The sequence below is a fragment of the Eurytemora carolleeae genome, unplaced genomic scaffold (assembly GCF_000591075.1).
Source record: "Eurytemora carolleeae unplaced genomic scaffold, Eaff_2.0 scaffold377, whole genome shotgun sequence".
In the NCBI taxonomy this organism is placed as follows: domain Eukaryota; kingdom Metazoa; phylum Arthropoda; class Copepoda; order Calanoida; family Temoridae; genus Eurytemora; species Eurytemora carolleeae.
Window position 1 is genome coordinate 99,934 of NW_019396822.1, and position 27,270 is coordinate 127,203.

The 27,270-nt window shown below is 33.4% G+C and overlaps 4 protein-coding genes across 9 annotated transcripts in view; 2 read left to right on the forward strand and 2 right to left on the reverse strand.

The window, feature by feature from the left end:
• The window catches only part of LOC111709066 (rab GTPase-activating protein 1-like), a 28,227-nt gene extending 17,659 nt beyond the window's left edge, over nucleotides 1–10,568 (forward strand). The window contains 13 exon segments of the mRNA XM_023482653.1: nucleotides 256–373; nucleotides 439–526; nucleotides 660–791; nucleotides 1,108–1,202; nucleotides 4,294–4,393; nucleotides 4,654–4,730; nucleotides 5,004–5,126; nucleotides 5,757–5,871; nucleotides 6,300–6,382; nucleotides 6,385–6,421; nucleotides 7,417–7,503; nucleotides 8,237–8,354; nucleotides 9,888–10,568. Coding sequence (XP_023338421.1) covers nucleotides 256–373; nucleotides 439–526; nucleotides 660–791; nucleotides 1,108–1,202; nucleotides 4,294–4,393; nucleotides 4,654–4,730; nucleotides 5,004–5,126; nucleotides 5,757–5,871; nucleotides 6,300–6,382; nucleotides 6,385–6,421; nucleotides 7,417–7,503; nucleotides 8,237–8,354; nucleotides 9,888–9,925 — 1,211 coding nt within the window. The 3' untranslated portion in view covers nucleotides 9,926–10,568.
• On the reverse strand, nucleotides 1,242–4,020 carry LOC111709061 (nose resistant to fluoxetine protein 6). 3 transcript variants are annotated; one of them, XM_023482648.1, is made up of 3 exons: nucleotides 3,884–4,015; nucleotides 3,714–3,824; nucleotides 1,242–2,107 (listed from the first exon to the last, which is right to left on the reverse strand). In XM_023482648.1, exons 2-3 carry the CDS (start codon nucleotides 3,721–3,723, stop codon nucleotides 1,380–1,382), a joined length of 738 nt encoding a protein of 245 aa, XP_023338416.1. In that variant the 5' UTR covers nucleotides 3,724–3,824; nucleotides 3,884–4,015; the 3' UTR covers nucleotides 1,242–1,379. The 3 variants fall into 3 exon arrangements, with proteins under 3 accessions (XP_023338416.1, XP_023338415.1, XP_023338417.1); XM_023482647.1 differs by having other exon boundaries at nucleotides 1,242–3,824; nucleotides 3,884–4,016; XM_023482649.1 differs by lacking the exon at nucleotides 1,242–2,107 and having other exon boundaries at nucleotides 3,068–3,824; nucleotides 3,884–4,020.
• Nucleotides 10,569–13,193: 2,625 nt separating the features above from the next.
• Nucleotides 13,194–23,720, forward strand: LOC111709056 (nipped-B-like protein). Of its 2 annotated transcripts, none has more exons than XM_023482638.1 (12): nucleotides 13,194–13,251; nucleotides 15,093–15,206; nucleotides 15,778–15,898; nucleotides 16,376–16,518; nucleotides 16,716–16,741; nucleotides 16,842–16,922; nucleotides 17,680–17,751; nucleotides 18,285–18,378; nucleotides 19,286–19,351; nucleotides 21,756–21,840; nucleotides 22,099–22,811; nucleotides 23,261–23,720. In XM_023482638.1, exons 2-12 carry the CDS (start codon nucleotides 15,112–15,114, stop codon nucleotides 23,349–23,351), a joined length of 1,587 nt encoding a protein of 528 aa, XP_023338406.1. In that variant the 5' UTR covers nucleotides 13,194–13,251; nucleotides 15,093–15,111; the 3' UTR covers nucleotides 23,352–23,720. The 2 variants fall into 2 exon arrangements, with proteins under 2 accessions (XP_023338406.1, XP_023338405.1); XM_023482637.1 differs by having other exon boundaries at nucleotides 13,197–13,264.
• A 1,653-nt stretch (nucleotides 23,721–25,373) lies between these two features.
• LOC111709057 (chorion peroxidase) overlaps nucleotides 25,374–27,270 on the reverse strand; it is a 42,200-nt gene continuing 40,303 nt past the window's right edge. For 2 of the 3 annotated variants that reach the window (XM_023482639.1, XM_023482640.1), the window contains exons 27-28: nucleotides 26,497–26,576; nucleotides 25,374–25,572 (exon numbers count right to left, since the gene is read on the reverse strand). In XM_023482639.1, coding sequence (XP_023338407.1) covers nucleotides 25,461–25,572; nucleotides 26,497–26,576 — 192 coding nt within the window. In that variant the 3' untranslated portion in view covers nucleotides 25,374–25,460. Of the gene's footprint in view, nucleotides 25,573–26,496; nucleotides 26,577–26,659; nucleotides 26,857–27,270 lie in introns of those variants that run through there. The other variant, XM_023482644.1, reaches the window with a different exon arrangement.

Below are 27,270 nucleotides of genomic sequence, written 5' to 3' on the forward strand. Positions count from 1 at the left end.
CTTTTTTGACTAATGTAAAAGTCAAACCCTAAAATTTTATTAATTGGTTTATCATTTTTACACACGTTTCTTGGGCAAAGTAGATGGTAAAAAATTCATGAGTTTTATCAACTTTGAACCCAAAATCTGATCTGTTCATGAGGAGGTTCAGAATGGAAAACCAATGTTCAGCTAGCTTGAAACTTGGAACTGCAAGTTGGTACTGAAAGCAAATCAATATTTCTAACAAATGGATAATATCTGTGTGTTGTCTAGGTTACTGCCAGGGTCAGAGCTTCCTGATTGCTGCTCTGCTGCTACAGATGCCAGAGGAGCAGAGCTTCGGGGTCCTGGTGCAGATCATGCACTCATACGGTCTCAGGGATATGTTTAGGTACCCCTGAAAACTAGCTCCCTATTAGCCTAATACATTTTTTTTAATTTGTAAAATTTGTTAAGAGAAAACTTTGAACAACTTCAGCTACGATTCTATCAACTTGAACGCCTTGTGGAAACCAGACTTCCAGATTTACATGCACACTTCCAGGTATATATTTTCTTATCCTTAATTGACACATCTTGAGATATACTTCTTTGCATAGATTTACACTTCCAGAAATACAAAAATTACTTTATTATTTTTCTTTTTGTATCATTTCAATGTGTTATTATTATTTTAGGAAATTGGACTGGAGACTCACATGTATGCTAGCCAATGGTTCTTAACTCTCTTCTCCGCCAAGTTTCCTCTCTTTCTAGTTTTTAGAGTTCTAGATGTTTTTCTTCTTCAGGGAGTTGATATTATATTTCAGGTTAAATAATTTTTACCCTAGTTCTTGCAATCTTTTAAAATCTACATAATTTTATCATAATTCTAAGGTTCTTGCCAATGAAGCAAGCAAAATCTAATTGGACAAGATAAAAAGTCCACAATTTAAGATCAGAAGAGAAAATCAGTTAAGACTTGAGAATTTGGCTGTAAACACTAAAGATTGGTCCATGCCCAAATCGTCCACCTTTAAATTGGTCATACAACTTTTTCCTTTTAGAAAATAATAGAAAACATTAGAAAATGAAAAGCACTGTAAAATACCAATAGAAAGCATGACCTAATATTGATTTGTTTAGGTATCCCTTGCACTGCTTATGATGGTACGAAAAGAGCTTCTTCAACAGGATTTTGAATCCACAATGAAATATTTCAGAGTTAACATCCCTAAAAGGAAAGCTTTCATATTAAATCAAAGTTTGAAATAAAAACATTTGCACATTTTAAATTTCAACATTATTTTTTCATATTTTATTTTCATGACTACAATTAAGAATTTTCTTCCTGTCCAAGTTTTAGCAGGGTTTCTTTTAAGGATATCTGTTTCTCTTCACTTGCTGAAAGATTTTTCTTAATCTTTGTAATGCTTTCCTGAGTTTGGAATAAGGCCCTGAAGAACTGATCCAATAAGAAGTTTCTCTAACCTTACACTGGGTGACTCAAAAAACATGGAAAGGAAAAATCCCACGGTCAAGGATATTGACAAAGATCCAAGGAAATGCCAAACACTTACCCAGAATGAAAAGTCAAATGGGAATGAAAGTAGAACAGATGATGTAAACATGCCCAGCAGATTGGTATGGATGAGATAGGTACAGAAGGTTATTCTTGCAAGTGGAGCAAAAAGTGACCAAGACAGGAGGTCATTCACCACTCCTCCATAACCTTTAGCACAACTAAAAATAACCCATGCTAGTGCTCCGCTCCAAGCTAATCGTTGAAATGAATTGTAAATTGAGGCGCTGAAATGGGTCATTGTTTGTGTTCTAACCCCATACAATCCATATACTACTGCAAAACCAGCAAGAAATGCCGCCTGCCACAATAATATATTTGCTGCATTGTTTATTTTAACTTGTTTTTCTCTTGTATGATGAAGGATGTATCCAAGTAAGATGCCAACAAGGTATGGTTGGTATCTTACCCAAGGGGCTTCATAAAAGTCAACATAAAGGTTGTATCCATCCTCATCTAAACCTGGAACCATATGAGTTCTTGAGGGTGGTTGATTGGTTGTATATGACATGTAGAACAGACCTCCTGTGAAGCAGACCATTGTGAATCCCCACCACAACATTCCTACAATATGACTTTTAGTTTTTAAAAAAGCAATAAACACCGGGTACATAACTATCGGAGAGAACCAATGGAATACCATATCATCTACAAGATACCATGAAACTTCCATACATATACTGTCCTTTGTTGACTCTAGAAATGTTTGTATGTACAACAAGTTTGCCCACCCATAGTTACTGCAATCCTCTGCTTCCTTGATTGTGAAAGACCAACTGGGACCATAGAAGGTATAGGGTAACACAGCTATTATTACACCCATGACTAGAGCATATGGTATTGTAATTCGGAGGTACCGGTGAACATAGTACAGTAAGAGTACAATTGCATGCTTTGTCTTATCTTTATCTGCCTGCTCTACTTCTTTGAAGAGTATAAAAGATGTAAGTGACCCACTCATAAAGAAAAAAGTGTCTACAGATGGAAAAGCATTGAGCACTGCCTCCAATGCTATTCCTCCTTCCCCTGATATTAGGTTTAGAACTTCTCCTAAATTTCTTCCAGTAAATAGTGAACTTCCAAAACTATGGCCCAAGACAACCCAAGTCATACTGAGGAACCGCATTCCATTAAGACAATTAAAATGGTCTTGTCCAGAAGATTTTGTTGAAAGTAGGTGTTTTCCATTGGTATAAGCTGAAAAGCACATTAAAATTCTTTTCTTCATTGTTTGTGGTTTTATTTTCTCATCTTCAGTGATTGGCGAGATCAAGTCAAGAAGTGTTCCAATAACAGTGAGGCAACCTATGAGGCTGAAGATTGTGTAAATAAGTAAGACAATGAAAGGATAATCTTCAGGCATCCCACTTCTATTATCCCTTGTAAAACAGTCTTCAGCTTTAGTTTCTATTGTTAAATTGCCAGTTTTTAGTAAGTTAATAGGGTTTCCCATGATATCAATTATGATGTCCTCAAAAGATTTGGCTGTTAATACTTTGTAATTTTCATTGATATCTTCTGGAGAACAGCTCTTGGGAAAACACATTCCATTACTGGGATTGCTGACAGCACTGTAGATTCCCACAAATAGTAGTAAAACTTGCTCTTGAAGTTCCTGCATTTCTACTCTTGTTAAATTACCTTCAGCAGAGAGCAAACCAAAAAGGTTTTTGAAATCGTTAGTTTGAAATAGCTCCACTGAAACAAAGTCTGTGTCAGCTTTATACATTGTACTTAGTCTGGGGTGTAAAAAGTATAAATACTCTGAAAGGCTTTTCATGCGGGAAAAACTTTTCTTGCTGGCAATGCAATTCCTCCAAATCCCAGGTCAGCTCCTTTCAGCCTGACTGTGCAATATTTAGTCTCAGTTTGTTCCACAGAAAGACACTCTCCATGACTTCCAGGATTATTGGAATAGCCCAGTGGAATTTTTAGCACAATAAATCTTACTGCATTTGGTAAAAGGCATGACTTTGTACTTTCCCCAACTAATTCACAAAGGTCTATGGGAATTTCAAGAACATCAGAAAGAAATCCTTCCATTGGTAATCTTCCATTTGAATCAAACATCTGCAGAGCTGCAGGGATCATAGGAGAATTCTCTTTTTCCTTAAGATTTGTGGAGTTCAGAACTTCAATAAGTGCATCGCGATACTTTTCACTTGCAGACCTGCACTCATTAGAGATGTTTCCCAGTAGAGGAGTTATCCAAGCAAACTGGTCAAGGTTAATATCCGGAGGTAGCTTCAAGTTGGTTTGGTTAGATATTGTTATGACACCGCTAAATAAAAATGAATTATTAATAAAAAAAGGAAAATTGTTAATATTTGTAATACAAACCTGAGCCAAATAATAATGAGAGAGGAGAGTAAATTTGTTGACTTCATTAATATTTGTTATCACAATGATTTGGTAGTACTGAAATAAGGTTAAGCTGTCTTGAATCTAATCTTTAAGGGTAAGAATTCTTTAAAAATATGTTTATCCTAAGTCATGGATAAAACCTTTAAAAAATTTTTGCCACAAAATTTACTGAATTTTTATAGTAATTGTTCATCCCTTAGGTTTTATTTGAGTGTATATACTTAAAATAAGTGCATTTATACAAGGTGTGTGTTATGTAAATAAACTTGCAGTTTTGGCTAATTTTAGGTCATATATGATAAGAAATTTTATTAATTTGCATTTCTTAATGCAAGCAAGAAACTATTTTGAGATAATTCAAATATTTGAAAATGTGACGCTTAAAGGCTTCGGAGTGAAGATCATGCCAAGAGCTTAATGAAAACCGTCTGCAGTATTACAATTAAAAAATTGAGCAAGTACGAGAAAGAATGGAGGAACATAAAGGTGAAGATAATTTATTAAATCATTAATATTTTTCAGTTACTATTCTTCTTGAGATTAATCTACCTTTAACCTCGTAACTTTTGAGTAGAATGAAGATATCAATTTTCCATGCCTACTGCAACAATCCGCGAGTAACTATAGTTGAGAAACCACAATAGAAAATTATAAAATCTGAAAAGAGGACATCCTACAGCTCTTAAATCGTGGGTCTCTTTAAACCTCATGTACAGTCCCTTTAAGATTTCTTACATCTATTTTAGGAAGCTGAGAGACTAGCAGAAAACCCTGTCACAAGATATGAGCGTGAAAATAAGAAACTAATGGCAGACAACCTAAGGTTATTGAAAACTGACAAATATGTTTAGAAAGAAAAATGTATGAAAAAGTTTTTTTTTTATTTAAGAAGAAGAGGGTGGAAGGTTATTAAACAATAAACATTTCTCTACTTAATATTAGAGACCATAGAAGAAAAATAATAGCCCATTTTAATACTGTCTTTTATTGATATTTCCAAAAATATAAAAAAGGTTGTAACATCAGAAGAGCATAGTAAAAATATGGGAAAAAAAATAAAAAATGCAAGATTTTGAATGATTTTTGGTACTGTTAGATTGGAGCGTGAGAACGATGTACTTGCCCAGCAGCTCCTGACATCAAAGATCTCTATGCGCTCCGAACTCGACAAGCTGGAGGACATCAAGGAGACCCTGGAGAAGGAGCTCGCCATCTCAAGGTATAAGAACACCACCTCGGGTTGTTCAAGGATGAGCCCACTCAAATATCATCAAAAATGATCTTAAAGTTTGCTGTTGTTCCGTTTTGCAAAATGCCAGATTTAAATCTGAACGATACAAAACCAAAATTTTGTTCAAGAACGTTTAAAAATGTCTTCCTACATGGCTCAAAGGGACTGTAAGCGTATTTTAAGTGACCCTCCGTGCAAAGATGGCAATTCTTAATTATATAAAGCACGATACCCTTAACAGGTTTGTCTGATGAAGTAGGAATTGGATGATTTCAATTCTTATTCCAGATTATTGTTATTTCTCTACAAAAGTGACTTGCACATTTTTACTGGAGGAACCCGAAAACTTATGAAATATAGGAAATATTAAATATTAAACATTTTTAATCTTAGTAAAATTACAAACATTATTGATCAGATAAAGGTTATAAGTGTAACGATGTGAATCGTATATAAAAGTTTTTGCATGGAGGCCGGAGGTTCACTTATAATTACGGTTACAGTCACTTTATAAGATCAATATTCAGCATTCAAGTTTGTTATAGGCCATGAATGGTTTCCCAAAGCAATTAAAGTCAAAAATCATATTTTTTGTTTTGAATATTCTTAATATTTAAGACAACTGAATGATGAGTTGTCAGGTGAAAAGAATCTAATAACTGAGGAGGCCGACCAACTAAAACTGGTTCTTAAACGAGAACTAACCAAATTGGAATCAGAACTTCTTAGTAAGGTAAAAATATTTTACAGACGAAAAAAGAACTAAAAAATTTTTTTATTTAATTACTTAACATTTTTATTAAAATCAACATAAATAACTGGATGAAATAATTCAAAATAACGATCCTTCTGAATTTTAAGGGACATTTTTTTAGATGCTAAAAATGTGTTTAAATGGAGTGTTTGACTTTTTGATGTTGTTGGTTTTAACTGAATTCATTTAAAGAGGGAAATGTCCGATTTACTACGGTACCCTTGAAACCGTAATCTATATAATAATGTGGTAATGTGGAAAATCATGGATAATTTATTCTCGATCCGGCAAAGAAGGGTACCGTTGTGAATCAAATATGCTACTTTTTAAAGGGCGGCGGGTCACTTGAAAATACGTGAACAGTCTCTTAAACGCCTTCGTGTAAGTTGACATTGTCATTGTTTCAGGAAAATATAATAGTTGATTACAAGCAAATCACTAAACAGTTGTCCAGTAAGCTTGAGAGGAAGGAGGAGAGAGGAGCAGTAAAGGGAATCCTTCAGATAAAGCTCTTAGTAGAGTTCAGGAGGTTGAGATCATCTGGAGGGAGAGGGGGGGACAGGGAATTCTTTAGATAAATCTCTCACTAGAGTTCAGGTATTTAAACATCTAAATTATAATTCAGAAACCCCCTGACCGATTTGCGTCAAATTTTGATTGGAAACTCGGTACAACCACAGAGTTGATATGGGTTTAAAAATTCTAAGTTCAGTAGGTTTAGATTTAAAAGAAATTTTAGCTTGCGGTTAAAGCTGAGTTTCCAACCTAAATTTAGAAAATTCAAGCCGAATCTGATACATTACAACCCAAGCAGACACGAAGTAAGTGGCTGCAGCTCGACCCTGGAGCTCAACATTGCCTGCAGGACATGATACTTTGACTGGAGGTTGATTGGTAATAATAGTATTGCTTAGATCTAAAAGGATGGAATTGTCATCAATAATTTGATTGTTTTGGAGCTTCAAGAAAAACTAGATCAGACTAAGTTACGTCTGGTGGAGACTAAGTTTAATAGTTTGATTGTTTAGGAGCTTGAGCTTGAAGTAGCTCAGACTAAGTTAGCTCTGGTGGAGACGGAGTTTAATAGTTTGATTGTTTTTGGAGCTTGAGCTTGAAGTAGCTCAGACTAAGTTAGCTCTGGTGGAGACGGAGTTTAATAGTTTGGAGCTTGAGCTTGAAGTAGCTCAGACTAAGTTAGCTCTGGTGGAGACGGAGTTTAATAGGTTGATTGTTTAGGAGCTTGAGCTTGAACTAGCTCAGACTAGGCTAGCTCTGGTGGAGACGGTGTTTGATAGGTTGATTGTTTAGGAGCTTTAGCTTAAACTATCTCAGACTAAGCTAGCTCTGGTGGAGACGGTGTTTGATAGGTTGATTGTTTAGGAGCTTGAGCTTGAACTAGCTAAAGACTATAAGCTAGCTCTTGTGGAGACAGAGCTTAATAGTTTATTTTTTTAGGAGCTAGAACTAGCTTAGACTAAGCTATCTCTGGTGGAGACGGAGTTTAATAGATTGATTGTTTAGGAGCTTGAGCTTGAACTAGCTCAGACTAAGCTAGCTCTGGTGGAGACGGAGTGTAAAAACCAGGATCTAGCACATCAATTCTCTACACAGGTACATAGTGTCCCAATAAACATGAGAATTAAGTGTCGATCTTCTAATCGTCTTGGTTCAGAGTGGCATTATTACGTGACCATATTTTAGAAGTATCACTGCTAGTCTTTGGAATTCCAAAACGTGGTCTACAATATTACAATATTTGCACCATCAAAATTGACGGAGAATTTTTCAGATTCCATTTTATCAAATAACAACAAATTGTTAAGGGTTCTCAATCATCTTTGAAGATACAAAAAAGACAGACCACATTTTCAAACGCGACGTACAATTTTTATCAGCTATAAAAAATTGAGGACAATTTTAAAGTCCATTAATTCCCATGTTTATTGGGACACCCTGTTGCAACAGAAAACTTAAAACATGTTCATGAATTTACATAATTGTGGTCGGTCATGCTTGCGATGTAGGTTTTAATCCACAGTGGTGCGAACTACTTACTTTTTTAATATATTTTTTTACAAAAATGTGTCCAGGAAATTTCGATTTTTTTGAAAACTGATAATCCTTGAAATCCGCGTACTTTTTTGTGATGATGTACAAAGAAAAGATTCTCACAAGTAGAGCCACAATTAAAAGTTAAAAAAGTAGGTGGGCGCGAAGCGCTTAGAAAGTCTGGTATATATATATATTTTCCAAAAACCCGTGTTTAAATGTAGACTACAAAACTTTTTTTTTCAGATTGAACAGATTTTTTCCAAATAAATCTTTTAACAATATTACATTTCAGGCGAGCAGTGCACAGAACTCGACCTGGTTAAGCAAAACCTTGACCTCCATTAAGGAGGTCACAGTGGCGAGGTCAGGGACTGACCTCAAGAAGTCGTCCTCGGAGCATACTTCCCTAGGTCATTCAAGAACTAATTCTTAATTTTAACCCTATTAAGACAGTCCTGCAGGGGGGGGGGGTGAAGGGGTTGGTTTAGAGAAATCTAAATGGATATTTTTAAATCACAAATTTCAAATTTAAATATGTATATTGCCTTTAGTTCAAAATAAATATTTGCGAGCCAACCTCTTTCACCCTCTTTTATCCCACCATCACCATCCCCATCAAAACCTCCAACCCAACCCCTCCCAACCCTCACATACTTCCGCATTTAATCCTTTTTTCTCTTTACTTCCTTTTGTATATGTCATAATAAAGATCGCCTTATGTGTGTAATTTGTATATTATAATATGATGAAATGATTGTACGTAAACGACGTATGTAATTTGTATAAAATAATATGTATAAAATAATTGTACATAATATTTTCGCTGCTGCCAATACCATTACATTTAAGCTATTGCTCCTAATTGGAATTATTAATACTAAGGCTATAGGAAATAATTATAATAATAATAATAAAGCCAAGATCAATATCAGGGTTAAATTTTTAATCTGATTTAATTGTTGATCCTGCTCTGATGTTGAAATTCATAAGGGAAAGTTTCAAACCGTGCTTGCTGTTAATCGTTCAGTGCTGAAAACTTTAGAATGGGATATCCTTAATCCCGATCGGTTAATTAACCTGGAGATAAATAGCAAGAGGAGAACAAGGATTATTTAATCTCGAGATTAAGAAAAAGAGTGGATCAAGCATTAATCCCGATATCCACCATTCAAAAGTGCCCAGCTCTGGTTCGTTTTTAAAACTTTTTATGAAACTTCCAACATTTCTAAACTTTATTCTGTGTAAATTTGCTTTTATTTAACTTGGCAAAAATATTATCCGATGCAGAATTTAAAGATTTTGAACCACGGCTTAAATTTGAGACGCGGCTCAAGTATGGTTTGTTCCTCGATAAAATTTTATTTAATGATTCAAAATTTAAGTAAGCACTCAATTGAAAGCGGTTTTTAATTCCTGGCTCCGAAGAGATAAAAAAACAGAAAAATTAACTAAAAACGATTTATATTTCTTTTTATATTTTGTTTTTCTTCGTTTTTTTATATTTCTTTTCTCTCAGGGTCAAAATTTGGAATATTATTCTGTTTAAGAAAAGCAAGTTAACAATTCTTAACTTTCTTGGATTTTTATGGAATCTTTCAAAGTCAAAAACCCCTCAAACAAGAACCACGCTTTTACACGCTTAGGGTCAGGGCTGGGTTAACAGCACGGTTTGGAGCTTTTCTCTCCTGTAATACCCAATATTCCTATATCTTTGCAACATGATGATGTAAACCTTAGATATTTCAAACTTAGAATATTTGATATAACAGAATTTATAGTTCGAAATATCCGAGGTTGGGTTGCAAAGATGAAGGGATTATACTCAGAGTTTTTGACAAATACTCCATTCCTTTCCGAACAATCCCTTTAATTATCTTCTCTTTTCCATTTTATTCCATCCCATTAAAATAACAACGCATATTTCCACAAACAAGTCTTAATAGGGTTCAAGAGATTTGCCATAACAATGAAGAAACCCTAAGTGACAAAACGATATTTCAAGAGTAATATTATTTTTAAAAACCTCTGTGTAAATTAGTGAACCGTTTTTAGATAATGAATTAATATTTTTTAAGTAATTCCCAGATAGCTAAGATAGGACATGATAGGTTTCGTTTTTGTGCCCAAGAACGAATTTAGAATACTAGGCTTTTATGGTGCTTTGCTTCGCTACCATCTTAAATTTCAACTATTAATCTTTCTGTAAGCATTTTCTCTTTGTACAATATAAAACAATAGCAAAAAAGTTCGTGGATTAAATAATATTTTTTCATGGATTTTCCAAATTTTACAATAGTCAGAAATTTTTGGAGATTATTTTTGTAATTTTGCTTAATGAGCCAAAACAATATACATCCTCTATTGACCTATCTTTCTAAATTGTAATTATTTAAACAGATTATTTATTAATTTAAAATTTTCGCCATTAATTGTCGTTTTTTGTCAGGAAAATTGTATTTACATGAATTTCGTTAATTTAAATTTTGTTATATGTACTTCTGATTTTGATATATTCGTGATATTATTTATTTGTTATGTTCTGTTGGTCACATTATTCATGAAATTGTTAGTATTATATTTACATAAATGTAACCTTAAGTGAAATAAATTTGATAAACCAGTTATTTTGAAGATTATTTTATTAAGACGAAATAGGTAAGGTTTTTTTTAAAGTATGTGAAGTGACAATGTCAATGATTGAAGTGAGAGAATGGATTTTTTTTGCTACTGTAACGGCTCTTAAATTTAGTAGATGATCGCCGTTTAACTGTTAGAACATGCCAAAGAAATGACATGACATTATTTATTATTATGGTAAGGGATGGGCATCGTTTTCGTAACAACTTGTGGAAAAACAAGATTTCTTCGTTTTGGATTTTTCAGAACTTGCGAACCTTCTTTTTTAGATATATAGTTAAATCTTACATAAGTTTCTTAAAACTAGCCTTAGAGGGCGCTTCGCGCCCATCTTCTAAATTAATTGTGAATATGTTCTCTTTGTGTACATCGTTAAACAAAACAAAAATAGTTCGCGGATTTTCACAAAAAATTTCGTGGATTTTCAAAATTTTCAAAAATTTAATGACGATCGAATTTTGATGGAGACAAATATTTAAAATTTTGATCATTCATAAACCTTCCCTGGGGTCCCTAGATGTCCCACAAAAAAATTTGGGCCCGATCGATTCAGCCGTTTTGACGTTTATTGGATACAAACAGACAGGCCAAATTTATATATAGAAGGTTGGTTACTCATTTGACATCGCTGATTATAGCAGCGAACGTGACGTCATATGCTGATTCTATCTATCTATGCTCAGGAGACGACATTTTCCGTACATTGGTGCGCATCCAGAGTAAATAACCTTATTTAAGAACCAATTAAATCTTACAAACTTAAGCTTATAAACAGGAACTGAATGAATTGTCTTGCAAAATGTTTTCTGAATTTGCTCAATGGATAGAAATTACCTTCTGTAGTTCAATAAGTTTGTTCATTTTTGGTTCGTTCTTGGTTTTTTGGTACATTTTTGGTTCATTTTTTGTTCGTTTTTGGTTCGTTTTTGGTTTGGTTTTGGTACATTTTGGTTAATTTTTGGTTCGTTTTTGGTTCATTTTTGGTTCGTTTTTGGTGCAGTTTGGTTCATTTTTGGTTCGTTTTTGGTTCATTTTTGGTTCGTTTTTATTTTTTCTGTTGTAAACGATCGTTTTTACTTTTGTACACAATCGTTATGAAAAATCGTTTTAAAACGATGGTTTCGTTGTTAGTTTTTAAAAACTATCTTTATTTCTGATCTTTTTTCATTTCAAAAATGATCTTTTTAAATAGTTGTTTCATTTTTTCAGTTATGTCATTAATGCATCGATCAAAGTGAAAACTACTCATCCCTGGTTTAGCAATTATGGGTACAAAGAGAATAGAATATATATTAGAGAGGAATTTAGAAAATCCCTCGGTATGAATTTTGTCAGTCCCTTTCAACCTGAAAGGGAGTTAAAAGTGTACAAATCATGTAAATGTTCACAAATTTTATGCAGTAGAGTACATTAATACAGTATGTTCCCTAGACTATCCATTTCAATTTCGAATTTTTTATAGCTGTTAAATAAACTTTAAAAAATGAATTAGGTGAATAAAACATCAATTGATTTATAGTTAAAACGGGAAATCATCGTTTGTAAAGTGAAAGGCATAGAGTCTATGTGAAATGATCATTGGTCAATTATGAAACCAGCCTATTTCATAATTTGGGTTTCTTTTAATATTAATCTTAGATTTTTTATAAAATGATGTTCCAGTAGCACAAACATGTGCGGTACACCTGCAGTATGGAAACAGTACAACAAAATGGCCGTTTTACACTTTGTTCTAGTAATTTCCACTCTAATATATATTCTATTCTCTTTGTATGGGTACCTCTCTATCAATTCATGTTCTTCTCTCACTAAAGGGACTCTCAATTTAAAAATGCGTTGTTTACCAGATTTACACAAAGGGTTTTTAGCCCTTTTATAAAATTATCGGATAATCTGAACTATATTATCGGACAATCGGAACTATATTATCGGATAATCTGAACTATATTATCGGATAATCTGAACTATATTATCGGATAATCGGAACTATATTATCGGATAATTATTATTAATAATTTATCGGGTTTTTGTTTTCTAATAGCTCTTGAATTCAATCATTGTCTCTGCTGTATAAATCTGAAAGTTACTGAAAATTTCAAACCTTCCGATAGGAGAAAACAAGGATAATCTGATAATCTGTTCTCCGTCAAGGGATTAAAGGGTAAGATTACATGAATCGGGCATACACCTATTTAATAAAGGTTCACTGGGAAATATGTAGAAAGTCCGTTTTAGAAAATGCTATTTTCACATTTTAACTGTCTGATTGTATGCCGACTTTTTATGCTTCAAAAATTCCTAAATTCGATTTTAGGTTTTTATATAAACCCGGTACATTGTGACAGATTTGCAGAACAATACTTTGATTTATTTGGGACACACTTTTCGAATGAATAATTTTTAAATATTGAGAGGATATTTTAAACGTTTTTTTATTTTTTCGGATTTTTAAAAGTAATTAAGTAAAAACCAAAAAAGAAAAAAGTTTAATTTTATGACCCTTTAGATACACAAAATTGTGCAGTTTCCCTACACCCCCCCCCCCATTTAGTATTTTTTGCCCTGTTATATTGGCTGTTCTACTGTACATATAGTACAATTTTACATTATGTACAAAATTCCAGTTTGAACACAGAACATCTTTTCCGTCAGTTGAATTTGAACAAAGCTGTGAGTAATTTAGGGAGATCCATCATAAAAAATTCCATTTATCCATTTTAAAAATAATATTCGGCAATTCTTTACGAGAGTTAAAAATAATAAAGATTTCGTTGCGCAAATTATTTTAGGTGTGAATTCATTTATATAATTTAAAATAATGGTGATTTTTAATTTTACCCAAGTTTAAATGAAAGACTAAATCATTATTTTTAAGAACGTCTTTTTAGAATTTTTTTTGACACTATTTTTAAAGGGAGGGACCGGCAATATAAAGTAGTTGAACTGAGAATGCAGTTTTGTAAAGAATTTTTTTATGATTCATTTGGGACCTTTCAGCCGTTTTTACGGTGCATATTTATTCAGCAAGAGTGAGAATTCAATTTTTAAAATCCTCATTCATTGTTCATTCTGGAGAGATGATTTTGAGAATCGGTTTTTAAAAACTATTAAATAACAACGACGAAAAATGTAACAAAAAATCTTGAGTAAACTAATTGGATGTTTTATGAACATATTTCACAATAGAAATTTGTAAATAAATCAATGTTAGAATCAATTATTTACTGATCATCATTATATTGAATTTCTTATTCTTTACAAATTTTTTTGCAGATTTCTACAAATTCTTCAAATGTCGTCATTTTTATTAAAATTGCTGGAAATCTACAGAAAATGTCTGAACTATGAGACATTACAGGAACTAAAAACTGACTAAATTAAGTTATTTTCAATGATAAGAGTTAATTTTCATTTTCTCAATCTGTTCCTAAACAAGTACACGTTTATTGTCGAACTTTTGTTACATTTCTCGTGGTCATCTTTGAATAATTTTTAAAAACCCGATTCTCAAAATTATCCCTCCATAATGGACAATCTTAAAAATTTAATTGTTGTATTTGCGCTCTTGCTGAACAAATATGCACCGTAAAAACATCTGATATGTCTCAAATGATTCCTAAAAACTTACTCGACAATATTACATTCTCAGTTCAGCTACCATACGTTGCCGGTTGTAGACGTTTTTTTTCTAGAGACCAATCATTTATAGAGTAGCATGTCTGATTCACATTGGTAACCTTCACATTGGCTGAGCAAACATTGTGGAGTTATTCCTGTTTTCTATTGGCTGAGCAAACATTGTGGAGTTATTCCTGTTTTCTATTGGCTGAGCAAACATTGTGGAGTTATTCCTGTTTTCTATTGGCTGAGCAAACATTGTGGAGTTATTCCTGTTTTCTATTGGCTGAGCAAACATTGTGGAGTTGTTCCTGTTTTCTATTGGCTGAGCAAACATTGTGGAGTTATTCCTGTTTTCTATTGGCTGAGCAAACATTGTGGAGTTATTCCTGTTTTCTATTTTAAAATTGATTATTTTTGATTTTGGTTCTCTAAAAAAGTGAGTGTAGAGAAAGAAACCCAACGATATCTTGCTCTTTGTTTCTCAGAGAAAAGTTTAAAGAGTGTCACAGTGAATTAAACATGCCACTTTGTAAAGGAAGGGTCCTTGGGGCCTTTTTGTGAATTGGAACCTCAAAAGTAATTGACTTATTTTAGATCGAATTATAGAAAGATAAAACTGAAAAATATTGATTATGTGCAACATCTTATGAATGATGAAAATATATGTATATAAATATATATATGATAGCTGTAGCTGGCCAAACGGCTAGACCAAATGGGCTGATGTATTTTTAGGAAATCTATGGGTACCTGGGGGAAAGCATAAGTTAAAAGAATTCGAATTTTTCTTTTTTAAATTCAATTTTTTTAATTCCACGGGCAACGCCGGGCAATGCAGCTAGTTGGTTCGTGAAAATTAAATATGATATTTTATGATGGAAACTTTTCAGTGATATCTGAAGCTGAAGAATGGGAGAGGAAGACGACAGCTGTGTTTTGGTCGGAACTAGGAAAAATCTTACAAAACTTTCTGTTGATGCCCAGCATACACCAGCTATACTTAGGTAAAGTGTATATTTTAAACGATTAATGCAACATAATAATCTTGATTGCTTTTAAGTAAATTGTGTACATTTATTTATGTATCTAAACTATAATCAAATATTGTCTAAATATCTAAAATCATTTTAAATACTTAAACACCATACACCGCGGGTGTCTTAACAATCGTCGTTTTTTCGATAACCTGAGCTAAAAGTATTTCAACAAGCAATATCAGGAAATCATGGATCAATATAATTACACTCAAAATTGACAAAAGATATGTATATCAGGAATTTTTTCAAATTTTCATTGTTTGTTTAAACTTAAGTTGTCTTTAATAGATAAGTTTTAGATGTTTGACTTTTGTTAGGAAATCTCCATGAAATCTAAGTCTATTTATTATTTAAGTGTTTGAATTAAAATACTAATTAATAGGAACCATGATTTCTCTGATAAATTGGACTTGCTCTAATTCAATCATAAATAACATGGCCTGTAACTGTGGCTGGAGTTTTACCGTTAACTATGAGCCTGAAATATTCGTCTACTACTTTTTAGTTCTTTGTGATGAATTACCTCCATTTTTTTCAGATATCGTAACTCCACTGCCTCCACTCCGGAAGGAGAATCAAGATACACAATTGAATCAAGTCCTTTAACTCCATTTAATACTCCAACTAAATTCTCCTCCCTGCAAGCCTACAAATCCAAGGTGATCGTTTACGTACCTACAATGGTCGGTGCTATCTATACAATATAGGCGATTTTTATTAATAATTCTTTGATACCTTAAAGCGTGTTTTCAAATTAGATGTTTACATGTAAAGTGTAAACAAAAGAAGTTGTTTGTTGACAACTTCTATTTGTTCACGTGTTTGTGTCTCAGCTGTTTGAAAGCTTGGAAGAAATCAGAATTAGAATGGAAAGTCGTCTTCATTGTATTTTTATATACGATGATTAACATTCAAGCAACGTTTTTCTAAATCTAAGATGTAGCACTTAAGAATTAAGTGTTAGCTTTATAAGTTTGCTTTTATTACATTAAACTACATTTTTCCTCTTGAACAAAGAGGCAAAAATGCGCACGCGTAAAAAAACCTTTAAAATGCTAAAAACCTTAGCGTAGGGATGGTGTACTGGTACCCCCTGTAGTTGTGATTCAATCAAACTATATTATTTAAATATTTAGTTTGGTCCCAGTCCAACCTTGAAGGACCTGCAGGAGGGACGGGTTCATCTCCTCAGCAAGGATGAGAGAGAAGGGAAGGATGGGACGGACTGTCTTGACTCCGGGTTCAGTGGATGGCAGGAGACAACCAGGAAGAAGCTGAGGTACGTCCTTGCTTTTAAGTGACGTTGATCGCCAATACGATCTTTAAAATAGATGAATAGATCTTACAGGATCTTGAAGGTCAAACAATAAGATCCAATTTATCAATCTTGAATATATTATTCCTTTTCATAACTAACCAATTTTCCCTTTAATTTTACAGATCTTTGTCTTATGTTAATGTTTTACTCTTTTTTAGCTTTGATAACTTCAACAGCACTGAAGGCAGACTACCCATAGGAACAAATCATATTTTTATTTAAATTTCTTTTCCAAAAATATTTATCTTTCAAAATTGTTATTGATTTGAGGGTGTTTGGATCAGGGGTTAGGAAAAATGATTCTCAGAGCGATCTTTGGCGATCCTTCACCTCTCCTGTTCAAGATATACAGAAGAAACTAAAAGGTAAACAATCCTGGAAGATATCGAAAGTAACTGTATCCTTAAAATAAGTGCTTTGGAAACCGATCTAGGGGGAACCAACCTGTAGGGTAGCAGACCTATAGGGTATCCATTCTAAATGGTACCCGACCAAAATGTTTTCATTGTAGGTTGATCATAATGAACATGTTTAAGCCTGCTTAAAACTGATCAAAACTGAGTAATTGGAACTTTTTGAAGTACCGTTAATTTCTAACAAATGATCTCGATATCAAATGTTTTCCCTTTTAAATTTGAGAATAAATGCTTGTTCATTTTAGTCATTTCCATGCAGGGTATGACCACTTTCTTAAAGAAGAGATTAACTTCGGATCAAAGAAGAGTTAAAAAGATGTTTCAAGTTAGATAAGGCCTGCTTCAGTTCAAAAAAGTTCCAACTTTTTCCCGTTTAATGAAAACGGATTAAGAAGCCTTCAGGGGATAAAAAACTGATTCGATAATAATTGGAAAGTTTAAGGGGGGGGGGCATTCACTGTGATTCAAAAGTCTCAAGCTCTCGAGCCACAATGATAAGTATTTTGCCAATCTTCTTAAAGACTAAAGCTTATAAAAAGTGCTCTTTAGGGCTAAAATGTACACGTAAAGGGCTACGGAAAAGTATAAGTGAGCTATAGAGATGTACAATCAAAGCCCAAGGCATTCGGGTTAATGTTGTTGTTGAATAATTTGCAATTAAATAATCATAATTTTAATAACATGTGATAATTTAACTTGTTCCCAGGTCGATCCAGTTTCTTCGAGGAAACTCAAGTTGTGAATAAACTGAACATTCAACCTCAACAAATACTAGCAGGTCACTATTTATTGACCAGAAGGTCAGTTTTTTAATGCTAGAAGATAACTTTTTAAATTTGAGCAGGTCACTCTTAAATACAAGTAGGTCATTTTAAAAAACATTAACAGGTTAATTTTAAAACACATAGCAGGTCCCTTTTTTGATGTTAGTGCTTCTTTTGTCAAGAAAGTCTGATATGTAGTTTGTGTTTAGCCTACGAGAAACATGAGATTGTTTAAATGATTACATAATTAATCCTTGAAGGACCTAAAAGTGCAATTTCAAGTGACCCACCAGGCCCCATTCACAACAGTACCCTGGAAACAAATTATGTTGAAAGTGTTAAATTCTGATAATTTTTCATGATTTTCTGAGCAAGTCACTTCTGTAGAGTTACCACAATTAAAAATAATCAGTTTTCTAAATTATAAACATAGATTTCTAATTCACACTTTATCAGACAAAGGTTTGAAGGGTACCGTTGTGAATTGGATACGCCACTCTGAAATTGGAAAGTTGCATGAAATATACGTCCCTTTGAATATTTTCAGGAATCATTCTGATGATTCTGGTTTCTAGTTTCTGCTTTGCGCTCTTCATTGGTGTTAATCATCTTTCAGAGACTGGATACAACGGCAAAATAAAGTAAATTCGACTAATTTAAGTATTAGAAACTTTACTTTGGCTCAGTTACACTTGTCATAAGTTCCACTTGTCATAAGTTCCACTTGTCATAAGTTCCACTTGTCATAAGTTCCACTTGTCATAAGTTACACTTGTCATAAGTTACGCTTGTCATAAGTTACGCTTGTCATAAGAAAAGTTACACTTGTCAAAAGTTACACTTGTCATAAGTTACACTTGTCATAAGTTACACTTGTCATAATATTCACACTTGCTATAATTACACTTGCTATAATTACACTAAATTACAGTTATTTATGATCACAATTAATATTTCCAATATTTCACTTCTGTAGAGGAAGGATTAGCTACGTAATAGGTGTAAAGTTATTTTTATCCAAAACCACTCTTCTTCATAGTTTTGAAGGTCTGAAAGTGGTCCGATCCATTGAGACCAAATGGAACTCAACCTCTCGAATTTTAACCATTTTGTAAGCTTAAGTTGGAAATTTTCATGTGAAACTTCACATTTATAAAAATGATCTACTACTCTTCATTTTCCTCCTTTTCCTTTAGTTCTAAATTGTTTTTGTTTTATTTTGTATTATTTAAACTGAACATGTATGTATCGCTGCAGAAGGGCCTCTCATTCAAAACAACCAACAATGGTTAGAGAGGCCCTGGCTGAATTAAGATGTAAAAATTGTGCAATTTAAATTGTTTTTAATTAAATATTCAGTCAATATCTATCTATTTCTACATGGTCAAAATAAGACAATTATGGAAAAAGTAATTGACAAGTAATGAAAAAAGTAATTGTGGCAAACATATTATGGCAAAAAAACTGAGCTTTTACTTCTGAATAATGTTATTTCAAGATTCATTAAAGTCAGAATTTGTTTTATTTGACATATTTATTATATTTGAGGTCTATCCTGTTCGGCTCAGAAAGACGTTATCAGATGCTAAAGGAGGAAGGAAGGGTCTTAGAGAGGTATATATGTAATATATTCAGTGAAACCCTTAATAACGAATACATCGAAAGAATTCAGCAAATGCCGTATTCTTCACTTTCTGATAATAGAATGTTGCAGACATTTAGTTTTTTAATTAAATGATAACTATATGGAACTCTTTAAAACTATTCCCGCATATTCATGGATATTTATTTATTTACTATTGAAATTTACGTAATATAGTATAAAACTCATTGAAAAATTGTCAAGACAACATTTGATAAATTCTTCCGATGTGTTCGTTATTACGGGTTTCACTGTATATATATATTTAGATAGTTTTCGTGAAAGGGGCGCTTCATGACTCATGAGAGGGAGGCACTTAGATGTAGACAAGTCTAAATTAGTTATCAAATTTTTAGATAGCTTCCACTTCTTAGATAGCTTCCACTTCTTAGATAGCTTCCACTTCTTAGATAGCTTCCACTTCTTAGATAGCTTACACTTCTTAGATAGCTTCCACTTCTTAGATAGCTTCCACTTCTTAGATAGCTTCCACTTCTAAGATAGCTTTCACTTCTTAGATAGCTTCCACTTTAAAGTTGCGCAACACCTTGGTTACTTTGTTTTAACTCACCAACTCACTTACACTGTTTTCAAGCCTTAGGCCGTTACATTTTAAAATTTCAACGCGCTTGTTTCTAGCTTAAGGGGAGTGACCGGCTATGTAAGGTAGTTGAACTGAGTATACAGTGTTGTGGAAAGCTTCTTTCGGATTCATTTGAGACATATTAAACTTTTTAAAGATCTGTAAATCCTGAGTTTGATCGAAAATTCGATGTACAAAACTCTTACTTTGAGGGTGGATACGTTTTCGGAATTATTTTTTTTTGAATCATTAAAAAACTACAACATAAAATGTAAAAAAACAACAGACGTCATGTGTAGGAACATATTGAGAAAATAAAAATAAGTAATCTTGTTCAATTATTAGTTTCTATTATCTCGATATTCTGGTTTCTCATTATTCAAAAAGATTTTCGCAGATTTTCTATAATTTTTATTGAAAAGACGACATTTGAAGAATTTTAAGAAATCTGCGAATAAATTCAAAGAAAATTTGAAATTCAATATAATAATGAAAACGAAATAATCGATTTTAGCATTGATTTATTGCTAAATTTCTTTTGAGAAATATGTTCCTAACCATCTAATTAGATTACTGTATAATTTTTACTTTATTTTTCGTTGTTATTTAATAATTAAAAAAAAAAAAAATTCTGAAAACGTATCCACCCCCAAAGTAGGAGTTTTGAACGTCGAATTTGCGCTCAAACTCAGGATTTACAGATCTTTAAAAAGTTTAATATGTCTCAAATGAATCCGAAAGAATTATTCCACAACACTGCAATTGCATACTCAGTTCAACTACCTTACATAGCCGGTCGCTCCCTTTAAGTTTCAACGGCGCAATTGGCAAAATACTGCATAATTTTGCGTGAGAGCGTGCACACCTTGGTTTGCGGTGGAGGAGGAAGTTTGATTTTGATTTCGCGGAAAATTGCAAGTTATTTATGACGTCAATTATTGATTAAATTAATACTTAAAGGGAGTGTTCACGAAAAATGAAAGGGGGTATAGGCTTACGGCGAAAAATAAGCGCTTTTGATCGCTGCTAATATTAGTTCTATCTTTTGCGTCTATAAGGAGAAAATTGTTAAAAACGACTCACACCGAAGAACGCAGCGTCTATACAATTTCGGAAAGATGCAACATTCAACTTAGATCGTAAATAAATGAATTTAATTCCAAACAAATGATTCAGATATTACAAACAATAGTCACCGATTATTTTTCGATGCATTCGTATATATTTAATATTTCATAATATTTTTAATTTATTTTTTTTTAAAACAATTTTCGCTGGCGCTGGATTTTCGAACATTCCTGAAAAATATGAAAATGTCGTCTTCATTATCAAAAATCCTTGGAAACAGGAATAAAGGTTTTCAAAAGTAACTCTCAGATCATGAAAAATACAAAATATTATGAAATAAGAACTATTTACGAATGTGTCGAAAATAATCGATGACTACAGGTTGTAATATCTGAATAATAAGTGTGGAATTAAATTGATTTGTTTACGATCCGAGTTGAATGTTACATCTTTCTGAATTTGTATGGACACTACGTTCTTCGGTATGAGTCGTTTTTTACAATTTTCTCCTTATAGACGTAACAAATGGAAATAATATTAATAGCAATCAAAAGCGCTTATTTTTCGCCGCAAGCCTACACTCATTTTCATTTTTCGCGAACACTCCCTTTAAGTTAGTTTTGTAAATATTATTATTTTCAGTTTTCCTAAATAAAAGTTGTGGATCAATTCAGAAAGTCGTCTTCCTTAATATATTTTCTAAATGTGATTGGGTCATATTCTAGAGATATTGTGGATGAGTCTGGGGCAAAACTTGGAGGAAAAAGGGCCTCAATTCAATATGCTTATGAGACTGTAGAGACTGTTGAGGTTCTCTTTTTTTTGCATTTATATTTTCTATCAACTCTAAAGGATGTCCATTCTATGAAATAAACAAAAGAGCTTAATCGATTACAAAAATGCCAAGTTTTTGACAGTAAAGAAGTTTTTTAAAGTTCGAATGTTTTCAGCACTAGAGTTGTAGGATTTAAGACAAAGAATTAAAAAAAAAAATTCAGAGCCTATTTATTTTTTGTACAAAATTAATCAAACATAAAGTACGATCTTAGTTAATTTTATTTTATTCAGGTTGACTCTCATTTGGATTTATTTGAGTTGTCTGCAAGCATTGAGAAAACATTTCAGTTTTTACAAGCCCAAGATGCTCAAGATGCTCAAGATGCTCAAGATGCTCAAGATGCTCAAGATGCTCTGGATGCTCTGGATAAAGAGGACATTGACGAGGAGATCATTATTGAAGAGTTTGCATCCGTTAATCTTGACAAACTTTCGGAAGATGATTTTAAATCATCTGAATCTGTTGAGGCCAAACCTGCTCCTGTAGTGTCAAAGCCTAAACCTGACCATCCCAAACCTGGACCTCAAGATTCTAAATCTGGACTCGCAGATTCTAAACCCAAACCTGCAGATTCTTTAACTGGACCTGAAGATTCTAAACCTAGACCTCAAGATTCTAAATCTGGACCCGCAGACTCTAAACCGGGACCCGCAGATTCTAAACCCAAAGCTGTAGACTCGAAACCCAAAACTGCAGACTCAAAACCCAAACCTGCAGACTCAAAACCCAAACCTGCAGACTCAAAACCCAAACCTGCAGTTGCAGACTCAAAACCCAAACCTGCAGATTCTAAATCCAAACCTGCAGATTCTAAACCCAAACCTGCAGATTCTAAACCCAAACCTGCAGATTTAAAACCTGAACCATCTAAAATTAAAACCGAACATGCAGCTCATGCAGAGGAGAGCATTGAATCTAACGAAATTAACCGGGATAGTTCCAGGTATTAAAGGTTTTGTTCAGAATATTGAGGTAATTTGTAAGGTACCAATAGTTATACAGTCGCCCTTCAGCTATTCAGTAGTCGTTAAACTATGCTATACTAGGCCCAAATATTTCAAGCCCGATAAAACGTCCGATCTGAATCTGATTTTTCTGTTTCTGATTTTGGCCAAATATTTGCGAGTAGGGTTTCTAAAGCCATGAATTTACTTGCGTGCAATTGCGGGCCTTGTAATTTCCGCGCATTTCCGCACAATTTCGCCCAACGAAATTCCGATTGAAAACTCGAAGAGGATCACTAAAAATTAAGCTTACAGTTCATTTAAGATTGCTTTGTCAATAACTTGACTCTTTGGTTACCCTGTATATTTTTATACAAGTTTTTAAATAAGTTTTTATCATCTTTTCAAATAGATATGATATGATAAATTGTTAATTTTTTATGTTCAGAATGATTAAAGATGAAGCTGAAGAGTCTAACAGGGTTCGAAGAGAGAAGGATGGAAATTTTGATGAAGAAAAGTTCAGATTTGAGCATTAATGCTACATCAAGGCTTAAACTTTATTCCTAACTGCAAGAATTAGATTCTGATTTGAGAATTATATTCTCATTTGAGGATTAGATTCTGATTTGAGGATTAGATTCTGATTCGATGATTAGATTATGATTCGATGATTAGATCCTGATATGTGGATTAGATTCTGATTTGAGGACTAGATTCTGATTCGATGATTAGATTCTGATTTGAGGTTTAGATTCTGAGTTGAGGATTAGATTCTGATATGTGGATTAGATTCTGATATGTGGATTATTCTGATATAAAAATTCTGATCAGACCTCAAAATTAACGTTTGTTATTTCTATGTAAATGATTTTATTCTATGTTCAAAATATATATTTATAGTAAAACTCCTGATTACATAGGATTAGACTATTAAGACTTTTGTTTAAGTTCTGTGTTTCTATAATCATTCACTGAACTGAAATACTTTAAGAGTTAATTTAGTTTAGATTTGTAGAATCTCGAATCTGTGTATATAATCCCGAAAGAACCTCAGAGTTACCCACAAAGAATTAAACTGATAAGATTACCCGAAACTTGTAAAAGATGACTAACCAAAGATTAATTGAATGTCCCTGCTTTGAATATAGTTCTTTTATGGCTTGGATAATGATTTGGCAAATAAAAAACAAGTTTATAGTTGCAGGGAATCATTTAAATTAGTCGCAGACTAAAGAAATTCGGACAGCCGTCTTTGAAATTTCATCCTTTATAAGTAACCTTGTATCATGAATCAACCTTGTAACGTCATTTGAGGTTTAATCTATTTTTTTATGAGCCTACATTTTCCGTAAATTGAAGCGCTTCCAAAGTAACCAACCTTAGTAAATAACCTTGAGCAGTACACTGCCCCATGAATTGGCATTTGCCATTTTATGTTGTGCGCACATGCCCCGTAAAATTCCAAAACGGAGAGGGGGACTGAATTTTGTAGATCCAAAAATTAGTATTTTTTAGGGTTGGGTTAGGTTAAGACACTTTCTGGGCTGAGCGCTGCGGTTAGGACAGGCTAGGGGGCCGAGCGCTGCGGCCACATGTCTTACATTTAAGACCCCACCAGCTGCCAGTCTCTATGCAGGCATCCCACAGATATTTTTTTCTGGATCTACAAAATTCAATCCCCCTCTCTTTGTTTTGGATTTTTACGGGGCATGTGCGCACAACATAAAATGGCAAATGCCTGATGAAGTTCCAAGAAACCAAAAAACAGTAATTTTGCCAACAACTTTATTGAATCATATATATGAACTTTGTACAGTTAAGATATTATAATATGATAATGAGATTACATTTGTTGAGTAAAAAATACAGTAAATAGATTTATCAAGAATTAAAGCCATAGGAAACAATTTATAATTATAAAAGAATGATGATACAAAATTTTGCTGAGTAAGTCACAAAAATAAAACTTAATATTTCCAAATCCTAGTAATGGGAATCATGATAGGAATAAAATAAATATAATACTTACCAACATGCCTTTTTATTTATCAAATAACACAAATTGCAGTTACAAAAAGGATTGTATTACATCCGCCCATCGTTACATCCGTCCTACGATATTTCGGACCTAGTCGCACGTGGTTTTTCAGCAACTTCTGGCTGCTGTTGGTCCGAATGATCTGTGTGTCGGATACAAACTTAATTGAAAGAAGGTTAGTGTATCCGACCTACTGTATGACTGTTTCACACTTATTGTAGGTTGCGTGCAGACCATTTGTAGGACAGATGAACAACCTTAGTAGGTCGGATGCACAACTTTTGTAGGTCAGATGAAAACATTTCATAGGTCTGATACAAAGTTATTATGTAGCCGCAGAGCCCCCTAGTCTGTCTAGCCGCAGCGCTAGGCAAAACTTGTCTAAACCTATAACTTGTCCCCACCCCACAGATCGGATTAACAAAATAGAATGTACATCCGATCAACAGCTGTCGTAGGTCCGAAGTATCGTAGGATGGAAATGCTATAGGACCCCAACCAAAGTAACATTACCACTATAAAATATAAAATGTCTTCTTTTTGATATATTGATACAGAATATAGTCATGTTTAATGCCAACGATGAATCAATTTGTTGTCAATATGGTTAGACAAGATTTGAGCATCCGTCCTCAAAACAAAGACGACTTTCTGGATGCATTTTGCGGCCTATGCGCTTAGAGCCACGCGGCAATCTGCTGGTTTCCTCTTCAACAAGCCTAAAAAATAAAACTGTACAAATTACATGAGATACATGCTTAAAGGATTTGTGGGTTTTACTTATGATAAAACTCCATAATCAATAGATTTTTAATTTGAGTTTTGTATACAGAAATTTATGAAACTTACACCCAGGAACATATGTCGACACTAGCAAGTCGAATTGAATGTCAATTTTTTCATCTTTGAAAACATTTGCTGCAATTGCTCTTAAACTTGATTTTAATAGTAAAACTTTTGAGTAAAAAATTGAAAAATAACCCTGGTCTTGGCAATTCCAAAATGTGGTCTGCCTTTTTTGTACTTTCAATATTACTAGAGAAACGAAGAATTTCATTCAGATTTCGACATTTTTGGTTTTATTTAATGAAATGGAAATCAAAACGAAATTGTAAATATCTCTAGTATTGACAGCACGAAAACGGCAGACCACGTTTTGAAAATGCCAGGACTAGGAAAATTTTTTGGTTATTGTTTCCAGAATCCTACATTTTAAAGTAGGTTGACGACTCATTGTCACAATTAAACTCAGAGTTCGAAGACATATCATTCTATTAGTCATGCTATATTGTCATGTTTCGTGAGACACCCTGTATTTCTATAGAAGATATGACAGTTTTACTGAACAAAAATTCTGAACTAATTTAAAGAAATTTTGATTCATAAAATTTCTTTGATATGATCTCTTAAAACTTTAGATAGAATCTCATAACATTTACAATCTCAGAATATTTGGAATATTTCATAATATTTAGATGGATCGAATCTCATAACATTTAGATAGAATATCATAACATTTAGATAGAATCTCTCAAAATTAGAATATTGTTTAATCTAGGGATAGAATCTTATAAAACATTCAGAGGATTAGAAACAGAATGATTTGAAGAGCTAAAAGGTTTTCTGTCTGTTTCTGTCTTCACCTTGGTTTTCTTTCTGCCTCGTCCGTAATTTCCTTCGCAATGGCTTTCAGGTCCATCTTAGCCCGACTACTGCAGAGTTCCTGAAACATATACACAATTAGCCCGACTACTGCAGAGCTTCTGAAACATAAACAAAATTAGTCCGACTACTGCAGAGCTCCTGAAACATATACACAATTAGCCCGACTACTGCAGAGCTCCTGAAACATAAACAAAATTAGTCCGACTACTGCAGAGCTCCTGAAACATAAACAAAATTAGCCCGACTACTGCAGAGCTCCTGAAACATAAACAAAATTAGCCCGACAACTGCAGAGCTCCTGAAACATAAACAAAATTAGCCCGACTACTGCAGAGCTCCTGAAACATACACTAAATTAGCCCAACTACTGGCACTGCAGAGCTCCCGAAACATATACAAAATTAGCTCGACTACTGCAGAGATCCTGAAACATATACAAATTTAGCTCGACTACTGCAGGCCTCCTGAAACATATACAAAATTAGTCCGACTACTTCAGGGCTCCTGAAACATATACAAAATTAGCCTGACTGCTGCAGGCCTCCTGAAATATACACTAAATTAGGCTAGCTCGACTACGGCAGGGCTCCTGAAATATATACTAAATTAGCTCGACTACTGAAGAGCTCCTGAAACATATACTAAATTAGCTCGACGAGCTCCTGAAACATATACTAAATTAGCTCGACTACTGCAGGGCTCCTGAAACATATACAAAATTAGTCCTTCTACTACAGGCCTCCTGAAACATA